The sequence below is a fragment of the Ciona intestinalis genome, unplaced genomic scaffold, assembly GCF_000224145.3.
Source record: "Ciona intestinalis unplaced genomic scaffold, KH HT000238.1, whole genome shotgun sequence".
Taxonomy (NCBI): Eukaryota; Metazoa; Chordata; class Ascidiacea; order Phlebobranchia; family Cionidae; genus Ciona; species Ciona intestinalis.
The window spans coordinates 1-10,959 of record NW_004190559.1 but is presented as its reverse complement, the minus strand read 5'-3'; the positions used below and the strand labels follow the sequence as shown (position 1 = coordinate 10,959).

The 10,959-nt window shown below is 37.3% G+C and overlaps 1 protein-coding gene and 1 long non-coding RNA gene across 2 annotated transcripts; one reads left to right on the top strand and one right to left on the bottom strand.

Moving 5' to 3' along the window:
• Nucleotides 1-27: 27 nt before the first annotated feature.
• LOC113475343 lies at nt 28-5,750 on the top strand. Its single transcript, XR_003397098.1, has 2 exons — nt 28-1,265; nt 5,385-5,750. It is a non-coding gene; the product is annotated as an uncharacterized LOC113475343 (long non-coding RNA).
• LOC108950546 lies at nt 5,433-10,416 on the bottom strand. Its single transcript, XM_018816490.2, has 11 exons — nt 8,831-10,416; nt 8,537-8,750; nt 8,263-8,451; nt 7,917-8,176; nt 7,646-7,828; nt 7,393-7,571; nt 7,064-7,331; nt 6,819-6,975; nt 6,432-6,738; nt 6,187-6,354; nt 5,433-6,064 (listed from the first exon to the last, which is right to left on the bottom strand). The coding sequence occupies exons 1-11, from the start codon at nt 8,943-8,945 to the stop codon at nt 6,014-6,016; spliced, it is 2,091 nt and encodes a 696-aa protein (XP_018672035.1). The 5' UTR covers nt 8,946-10,416; the 3' UTR covers nt 5,433-6,013.
• Nucleotides 10,417-10,959: the final 543 nt, after the last annotated feature.

The following is a 10,959-nucleotide window of genomic DNA, read 5'->3' as shown; positions in this document are numbered from 1 at the left end:
AGATTTAGTTGGAGGTATAGGCACAGATTTTACGAGTGCCTTTCTCATATGTGGTATAAGTCTGTAAGCTTTTTACCGCTTTGGTGTTATTAGACCAAAACACTTATATTTACGCCCGCACAATTAAACCGAAAATCCAATCCAGGTACAACCAAACCAATAAACAAACTACTGAACCAACCGTTAACAATTTGAAAAGAAAAATGATGACTAATTGACAGTATTTACAGTCATATAAATAAATGCTGCCAAATTTTACTTTGGTAATATAAATGTCACAATGATAATTCCAACTAACGCAACAAAGATTTTTGTGTTGTCATCAATTTTATTAAAATATTAAGCACATTTTACATGTACAGTCAGTCCCGTAGTTTATATACAATATGTTTTATAAGAGATAAAAGTATAATTGAAATAAAGATGCAAAAAATTCAATATAGCTGTATATGTATGCAACGGCGTATTTAGTTGTAGAAGTGGAACTGTTTTCACGTAGTTTATATACAATATGTTTTATAAGAGATAAAAGTATAATTGAAATAAAGATGCAAAAAATACAATATAGCTGTATATGTATGCAACGGCGTATTTAGTTGTAGAAGTGGAACTGTTTTCACGAATGTCGTCATCGAGGGTCAAAGGTCAATGGGAACGATTTTTGCGGGTGAACGATTTTTTTTCTGACACCGGCTGAAACTTGGGGGTCAACACTGAAGAAACGGGAGGTCAACGCGAAACAAGGAGGTCAACACTGAAAATTGGGTACTAACGCGCAGCGGTTATATTGTTGTTATTAATATACACGGTTTGATTGGAAAAAGTAAGTTACACATTTAACTAAAAAATTCCGTTTCGTCATCTTGCTTGCTGATCTTTCTGTGCTTCAAAAAATTCCCACAGTTTTTTTTTCTGGTCCCGAAGTTGAAGCGCGTGGAAACTCGCTGTTGATGTCATCGCGAGTTAAACCCGGAATGTCTTCCAAGTCCATACTGTCTTCAAAGTCCATATAAATATCTTTTAATTTTGATATCGTAAGCCACAGCATTGTTAGATATTAAAAAGATAAACAAACCTTTAATAGCTTCAATAGTAGTTTTCTGCCGCAGCGTAAATTGCTTCCATCTTGTACAACGAATCCGATAAACCGCCATTTTTTAGCATTGTTGCGTCACGCCTGACAGTCTGGCTGATCGTATGTGACGTAAACGAGCGGGTATATTCAGATTTGCAAGAAAGTTATATTGATATACGGTCAGTTAATAGTAGAGCACGACCGATTATCGGTTAGCCGATATATCGGCCGCATTTTAGGTGATTTACCGATTATCGGCAAGAGCATAAACTGGCCGATATTATCGGTGCAAAGTAACCCTATGACATGCGTACGTCCGCATTAATACAGAGCAGGGACGGGCAACTTACGGTCCGCGGGCCGAATCCGGCCCGCGACGCGATTTTGAGCGGCCCGCAGACAGTTTTCGGTCTTACATGATAATGTGGCCCGCGGCCAATAGGCGCCTCACTTGTGACAATCCAGGGTACCCTTATTAAAAATAAATATAGTAGGGTGGAGGAAAGATGGGACACCTTTAGAACGTAATAACCAAATATTTAGATCGTGTTTTAAACAATTAACAACGGTATATGGGAGTCGTGAGGATACAGTTCTATGATTATTTGAATTTTCTTTGTTTGCTACCAAATGTGACGGGAAAATAGGATAAAAAGGTGTCCCATCTTCCCCTACCCTACTATATTCTATATTAACTACGACTTTCTGCCGAAAAGCGGTTTATATTTGCGCCAGGTATAATGACCTTTTATTTTAGGTTTGAAAGTTGTTATAATCGGCAGATATTTGTTATTTGGCATAAATCTTGATTGGGAAAAGCAAACCGTTTTTATTTCCTGTGCATACAAGCTGAACGCACTTCGTCCGTGTGACGTCAGAAACGCATGGCGGCAATACTGTATGATCGTCGGACGCGATAAAGTTTGAGATCTTGGAAGTGAGGCTGGCGATTAACGCATTTTTAGTTGGAAGTGTGTTGCAGCGGATGGGAATTTCTATAAATTATTTCAAATGTAATAAAACTGAAGACATGTTTTGAATAAATTATTTTCACTATGAGATGCTATGTTATCCTTGCTGTCAGTAAGTTTTTAAATCGAGGCATTACTTTACGCGTGTACGAAGTATTTTTTGCAAATTATCTGTACTGCACATACCCAACCTATTTTCAAGCACTTGCAGGTTAAATATTCAAGGGGACAACCGCTGTTATGACTTAAATAATCAACGTGTAAATTGCTATTATGTCGTAATCAATTGCCAGGTCAAACAATCGCTATTATGATGCAATGAATCCACGTGTGAATCCCTACTATTACGTAACAAACATTCTGTTTGGCTGGGGAAAATCGTAAATATACAGCACTGTTATACTTCTGAGACATTGAGGTTCAAGATGTGTTTATTTTACGACGCATCTGCTTTATTCTTGCATATTACTCAGCGTGCTCCTACCCTGTTTTTTTTCGCAATCTGCGATTAATGTATCGATTCGTGAATCCGGCCCGCCAATTATGTTATTTTCCCATATCAGGCCCACCGACTGGAGAAGTTGCCCGCCCCTGATACAGAGCGTTAACTCAATCGTAAACGTAATTCAACTCGTTCGTAACAATGTAACGTATTAAACTAGGTCAAAGCGTCTGATCACGCGTCCACCGCATGTCATGTTTATCAGGCGCGTGTAACGTCGAGGTTACTTACGCGTCTCTTTGAGCGAGATACACAAACGGTCACTTACGCGTCTCTTTAAGCGTAATACACAAACAAACTGCATTGGCGCGATACATACTATGTTTGTTTGATGGAATACAGCGTTTAGTTAAAACAAAATATAATATAAATAACTAATTAATTAAAATATGAACATTCATGCAGTTTTACTGCGCATGTTGTGCCAGGTAAAGACGTAGGTTGCTAGCCTGTGTCGTCATAAACTAACTTGTTTTCAATATGACTTTTGGTCAAGTCAGTATAGCTTGCCTCATTTTTACTTTGAGAGTTTACTGTTTGCATTGAATAAAGTTTTAAAACGGTAATGCAGTCTTCTCGACATAAGAGTAAGGTCTGGGAATATTTTAGTGTGGAAAAAGGGTCTGTCAACTGCTTATTGTGTAAACTAAATTTAAGTCAGGGATCAACAGACACAAAAAAAGAAAAATACAACAAATCTTTGGTCGCATTTGAGGGTAAATCATCAAAAAGAATATCAAGAGTCGCAAAAACAAATATTAATAGAACATAAAGGTCAGCCAACATTGGAAGAATCTTTCAATCAAGTTAGGAGGTGGAGTACCATAGATCCAAGATCAAAAGAATTAGACAGAATCATTTTGGAAATGATGGCTACAGACAACAGGCCCTTTGCCTTAGTCACTGCACCTGGCTTCCAGAGACTAATGGCAAAAGCTGAACCAATGTATCAGCTCAAAAGCGAAAAATATTATAGAACCGATATGCTTGATCAAGTTTATTGTTTGGTTAAAAAAAAGATAAGAGAATTGCTATGTGTGGAAAACGCTGGATACTTTCTGTCATTTACAAGTGACTGCTGGACTGGTTCGACAGAAAGTTTAAAGAGCCTTACAGTGCACTTCATTGATACAGAATGGAACCGCCGCCAAGCCATTTTAAATGCTAAGGCAATGATGGGTTCACACACTGGTCAGCATGTTAGCGTAATCTTTAAGACAATGTTACAGCACTGGCAGATTAATGAAAATAGAGTGTTTTTAGTGCTAAGAGATATCAAATATGATTAAAGGAATGAAATTGATAGACATGCCAAGTTTGAGTTGTATTGCTCATACATTGCAATTGGTCATAGAGGATGGGATAAAAACACAACGAACAGTGATCAACATTTTGGCAAGGTTAAGGAAAATTGCTACACATTTCAATCATTCTGTATTGGCCAAACAGAAACTCCAGGACATACAAGAGCAAATATCAGTACCAAAACATACAATATTACAATCTGTTGCAACTAGATGGAACTCCTCTCTGGACATGTTGAAAAGAATGTTGGAGCAAAGAAGAGCATTGACTGTTTATGAAAGTGAGGACATACAAGAGCAAATATCAGTACCAAAACATACAATATTACAATCTGTTGCAACTAGATGGAACTCCTCTCTGGACATGTTGAAAAGAATGTTGGAGCAAAGAAGAGCATTGACTGTTTATGAAAGTGATAATGGAACAATCTCATGTCCCTCCAGTGATGAATGAAAATTAATTGAAAATTTAATTGATACACTTGAGCCATTCAAAACAATACTTTGGAAATAAGCAAAAGTAATGCTTGCCTATCCATAATTTTGCCAAATATTTGTGCATTAAGACTGCTTTTAAAAAATGTTGGTCCTAAAAGTAGAGGGATACAAACGATGAGAGGGGAAATGTTAACGGGCCTTGAAAAAAGATTTTTAACAATAGAACAAAACAAAGAGGTAGTGATGGCGTGTATGCTGGACCCAAGGTTTAAAACCAAAGTGATGTCACCACTCTTTTCACAACAAGGGAAAGAGAATGGATTCTTGAAGAAATAAATAATCAAAACTCGTCTTCACCACAGCCGAAGAAGATTTGCTTGCAAGCCCAAAGCAGCAGTACTGCAGCTCACGAGCTTGGATGCTGTGTTTGAGAGCTTGCTAGGTTCAAGTTCTATTGAATCTGGTCCAACTCATGAACTTGCACAATATTTAGGTGAACCAGTGCAAAAGAAAGATACAGACCCACATTTATGGTGGAAGAATAATAATTGTCGTTTTCCTTCTTTGGAAGCAACAGCAAGAAAATACTTGAGTGCGCCCCCCACTTCAATTCCAAGTGAAAGGCTCTTCAGCGAAATTGGAAACATTGATCTTCGCTAACTGGAATAAATGCAGAGAAACTCTCATTTTTACATGACAATCTTAGGCTACTAAATTGGAACTACCTTTAAACAATGCAAGAGGTGTAAATAAGTACAGTTTCTGGAATTAAAGACATGGAAAGTTTCTACCTATACTGTTATTAAATGTTTTTTCCTTTATTTGTTTTTAAATTTTCGGTTATTTTCCTTGTTGTCAGTACAAACCAAATGGTTTTCTGTGACTGTATGTGACATGTTCTTTTTGCCATAAAATTTCATTTGAAACTGAAATAAAATGTAAATTAACAGATAGTTTGATTTCATCAGCTTCACCGGCGTTTCAGTTTATAATCAGTTAAGTTTTTTAGCGCCGTTAAAATATCGGTTATCGGCAACTTCAATTTGTAAAATATCGGTATCGGTTTGAAAAAAGCAATATCGGTCGGGCTCTAGTTAATAGAAATTGAGTGGAAATGCTCTTAGTGTCTGAGGGCGAATTTCTTAGTTCCTTTGTTCAACACTCTCAATTCCGTTTGTTGCGCTGTACGAAATAGAGTCCAATCTGACTCTTATGAAACACTATCGATGACGAATTAACGCTCGCCTGCCAATTAAACCATTCCTCGTCTCAACACGAAAATCATCAAGCAAGTTCCGTCGACGAACGGTCCGCGGCCACCTTCACTTTAAAACTGAAGGAAAATTATAATTTAACACAAGTAAGATGCGATATGTGCATATTCTATTTTGCTTGTTATCACATTTTTATCTTGATTTAGGTTGCTGTGAATTCAATTGTAAACGAAGTTGGTGCAAATGGATTTGCTTGTGGCAATCTTTACTTAAAACAGCTTCATAAAGATAACTGCAACAAAACAATGGAAAATAGTTTCAGCTACAGTGTGAAAGTTGGGGCAGCACTTTTGATAATTTAATGTCCCCCGTACAAACAAGAAAAAATTATAGGAAGCATTTCAACTATACTGAACCTCAAGAAATCACAATTGAAAAATAAGACTATGTGCAGTGAACGGGTTGCCAGTAATATTCACTATATCCAACTCAACAAAACAATCAAGGCACTATTTTTTTTTCAGTCGCGTAACATAACTTGCCACGTCATGCAGAGTGATCTACACAGAAAAAAAGAGCTAAATATTATCTAATTATACTTTATTTCCCATACATTAACATTATACGCCTACATTGTCTTAGCGTAATGTTAAATTTGGAATTTATATGACTATCAACGAACCTTTACTTGCTCGTTTATGGTGGAAGGAATCTGAGAGTCGGAATGCATGGTTCTATTCCTTCTTTCGTGACTGTCATGGCCACTTAAAAGAACTGGAACACCACTACATTTTCCGCTTTGACGCAACTCCTCAATTTTTTTCCTTAGTGTTACACACTTCTCCGGAATCTACAAATTTGATAATCAATATGTTATTACTGCTTTTGCTTGAACGCGCTAACTACAAATGTATTGTTCATACTTACATGACCATTTGTTAAAGCTTCGCTGTAATCGCTCAGCGTAGAAAATAAAGCAACTATTGCTTTGTGGCATTTCCACGGTAGTTGTCCGTCTCTTTGCAGCGTACAAGAAGTTGTTTTTAGTATTTCGCTTATGTCAAGCAGTGCTGCAATTTCTAAGACGGTTGAAGCCTTTTGGAGTTTGGCCAACGACTGCTTGGCATTGGCAATTGCCGCGGTCGTTGGCTTGCGTCGAGCTGAAGGTGTTGGTGATCCACTATCATCACTATTTGATGATTCAACAGCGACTCTTTCAGCATCTTCAATAACACTAAAGTTTTAAGAACTAATTACTCTACTTTCCTTGCGTAGGCACATTTCAACAATTAAGCCACAAATGAAATTACTCACTTTTGATAAGTTTTAAATATAGAAGGATAGTCTGTTAAAAATGCCCTCCACACCCTGTGCTGGTGTTGCGTGAATCGCGTCGTTGAAAACAATACCGGGAACAAAAATGGTATCTGCAATTCTTCAGAAATTGCTTTTAAAGATAAAAAAGCTTGACCTACAAATGAAAATACCAAAATTATTACATCGCATTGATCGCAATAGCACATTCTCATATTTATTAGTAATACAAGTTGCTATCGTACCGTGTGTGAACTCTTTCATAAAATTTTGGGTGGTTGTTATTGCTGAAGCAACCCATCTTTCCTTTCTCGCATCTTTGTCCGCCAGATTTAATCTGTGGGCATAATCCCAAACCGCACTTTTACAAAGTGATGATGCCTTATCATCGCCCAACTCCAAAGTGTCGCAGATGTGTCTTGGTACGTTGCACATAATGTACTGCCCATCAAAACACATTCCACTGAGACCCTCTTGCAACTGACTGGTTTGCAAACCTATTTTCTTCAGTGTCTGTAAGGCGCAGTCATTGCAAATTAGTCTACGGTGTATCAATGTGCATAAATTAACTTACTTCAATAAGATAAGCTGCTAGGGCTGCACCGGTTGAAGCTTTGACCACTGCCGACGACAGATAAACGGTTTTGAACAGAGAACCGTTGGAGAAAATAGGAATGCGTATGGCGGTTACTTGTTTGGTAACTCGCTTATGAGTTAGTTTATCCGCAACAATTGAGAATGGCATTCGTCGTCCTATACAGATTATAAAATAACATAAAAGTTTACAACTACGTTTATTACAAACATTATTGCATATGTATTGATACCTGTACACGGAAGTGGCGTCTCGATATATTTCTTAAGCTGACTCTGAAGCACTGTTACGACATGTGGCAAAAGTCGTGTAGGAAACTCTCTCCCGTGGTTTACATCACCAACGTCAACTTTGGCACACTGCAAGACCGTCACTTTTCTTTCAAATGAGCTGAAAGTATCTCCTTCGAGAAACCCTAAATTGGAATCAAGTTTATTACCTGATGAAGAATGACTTTATTAAAAATACAGTTATAGTAACCAATGCGCAAACTCATGACATACCTTGGTATGCAAGTGACGACAACAAATGACCAACTTTCTGCGAACGTTTCCCTGTGAGAATCTGCTTTGCTTCCAGTGCTTCAACCTTTTTGCATGCTTGTTGGTGTTTTTCTTTCAACACATGCTCTTTCATGTGTGTCTTTAAATTTCTAAACCATTTAGGCTGGTTTTCTTCGATGTAATTGGCATCGGAATAATCGAGCACATTTTCAGGCACAGAAAATTTCGAAGTCGGGCCTTCCGCTGAGCAAGCAGTGCACCTGTTCCAATAATTGGTTTACGTTAGTAAAAAACAATTAATTTGCTGTTTACTGCAAAAACATCATATTTTAATTGTATTTGATACCTGACGAAAAACTCTTCGGGTTCATAGAAAAAATGGCGCCCTGCTGCGTTCAATACTTCTTCTAACGATTGGCTATGTATTAATCGAAAAACATCCAACTCTGACGAGGATGGCAAGGTAGTAACGGTTTTTGGATGGATTTCCTTTCGTAAATCGTCAATTTTTTCCATTAGATGAATCAATAACGACCTGGTCATTTAATGAATAAATAAATAATTGTTACTTACAGGCGTTTTATAACAGTCACTGTTTTTTATGGACAAGCATAACATACCGCGTGTTTATTTCTTGGTCAGCGGTTTTTTCTTGTAAATGAGACGTGTGTGCTGACGTCGATTCAATTGAAGCTGGTGCGATCTGTGGAGGCTGCTGTACAAACGTTGATGTAGACGGCACGTCAGTTTCCGATTCGCTTGCAGATTTTTGCTGCACTGGTCTTGAAAAAAAACTTTCTAATTGTGCGCTTCCTTGTTCAATTGGAATTTTACCTGTAAAATTAATATACATCAGCACTCAGTTCATTTATCCATATCTACGATAATTTCTCTAAAATTTGATATTTGCTTACCTTTATGGTACGATTGGAAATGCCCACTTAACTTTTCTCTTGTGACAGGTTTAAAACATATCCCGCACTTCACAACTGTCTTTGAAGGGCGAAGTTTTTTAGCAGGTGGAGGCATGATTTAAAGAAGAACGTAAAGTATAAGTAGCAGTTCGTAAATAATTTATCCGTATCTAAAGTTGAAAATTTTTGACATTAAAAAAATTTTGGCTATACTTTGCTACATTTTCTGGTATGAACTATCTGTCTATAGCCCAGCTGCATCAAATTGTCGTTAGGAATTTATGCTTCTCACAAATCTGACTCTATATTCCGATCTGTCTTCAGCTCATTGCTTCTTTTCCTGCCTTCGTTTGGCGCCAACGGAATATTTAATTTGTAATATTTTGGTGGTCCAGTAATCCCAAAACATCATACACGCGATTATATACAATTTGCAAAATGAGACGTAACACAGAAACAATTGAACGTGAACTTATTTTTCTGAACTTTCTTTTCATTCGCTACCAACGAAAGCGCCCGTTGTATTCAAAAACTCTCAATTAATGTGAGCATAAACGGACACTGCATTCTAACTGTTCGCCTTATTGCTTTGCACGGACACAAGTGAAAAAGGTTCGAATCGCCACGATAAACGTCAATCAAATGTGGTGCAATTAAGGTTAGCGTTTCTCCTCACTTTTAGCGGGCCTTCACTCCCCACGCCAGATGTTTTTCGCTACCGCGCGATTAGTTTTACTGTCAAAACAACTTCTGTGATGTTAAAGAATGTTTTGAACGCGAATGTAGATATTAAATGCCATTTTTATATTCGTCTGGTGTCACAGTCAATAATTCGAATAGTTGTTGCATTGGACCGGTTAAATAAAACAAACCAACAATGACTCCAGTCTACGAAGTATAATTGTTTTGTTGGATATAAAACTTCCCTAATAAAAGCAACCGGAATGAGTTAAACATAAGTAATGAATTTGTTTGCTGTTAACGCCTGTTACAGCGCATTATGTTTGTGAACACACAAAAAAATACTGTAAAACGTTACACAATACGTTTATATGTTAATTTATTTTTACTGACACATGTGAAAACAAAGGTTCGAAGTCGCCACGATAAACGCCAATCAAATTTGGTGTTAACTAAGGTTAGCGTTTCTCCTCACTTTTAACGGGCCTTCACTCCCCACGTAAGCTTTTGCCTGATATTGTATCTTGTACTTGTATACCAGAAAAAGAAATAAAACATACCCCCTGTGGGGGTTATAAATGGTGGATTGGGTAACTTTTATATTCGAAATTACCTCATGCTGACTGTCGCGACAGGCATTTCGCGTCGCGTAAGATTGGACATCAGCTTTTGGCGACACCGGCCACCATAAGAATGGTTGGCGCCGAATTTCGCGACGGCGACACGTTGACGTCGCTAAACTTATTGCCGCGACAAGAAAATGTAATAACTTTAATTGGAGTATTTATATTTTATATAAAAATTTTTTTTTTTTATTTATTTTTTTTTTTTTTTAAATTGGACCAAGTGTCGCGAGCAAGCTCGGCTGTCGCCGAGCATTGCTCGCGAAAAACGGCTCAATCGCAGCTCTGGTTGTCTTTTCTTCAAATGATGGGTTTACAAATCACTCTCCAAACTGATACATGTAATTCACACACTCTTTCGTTTCCATCTTGCTTCTAAATGTACCGGTGTTGTCGACAATTTTCCTGCAGAACAAATTGAGCATATGTTCAACCTGTTTTACACTACACAACACAAACTCATGACATATACAAACATACCTTCTACCAACTCTTGGTCCAGTAGTGATTAAGACACAAATTTAATGTGCTGCTGTCCACCATCCATTTTGATCAATATTTTAAAGTAAATGTTTCAACATACAATTTTTTACTTAAAAAATCATTATTTCAACTACATCTGCATTATGGCAGTTTGATTAATAATTGTTCAGTAGCACCACACATCCTTTCTCATTGCCAAATTAGGATCATCATTCCTGTACAAACTATATTCGGTACTGTTTCTTATACTAAATGCATCCTAAAGATAGAAAAACTTATTGTTTGTAGCTGAAACTTCGTATTTGGTTGAAAACCAATATATATTAAACTAGTTTATAACTA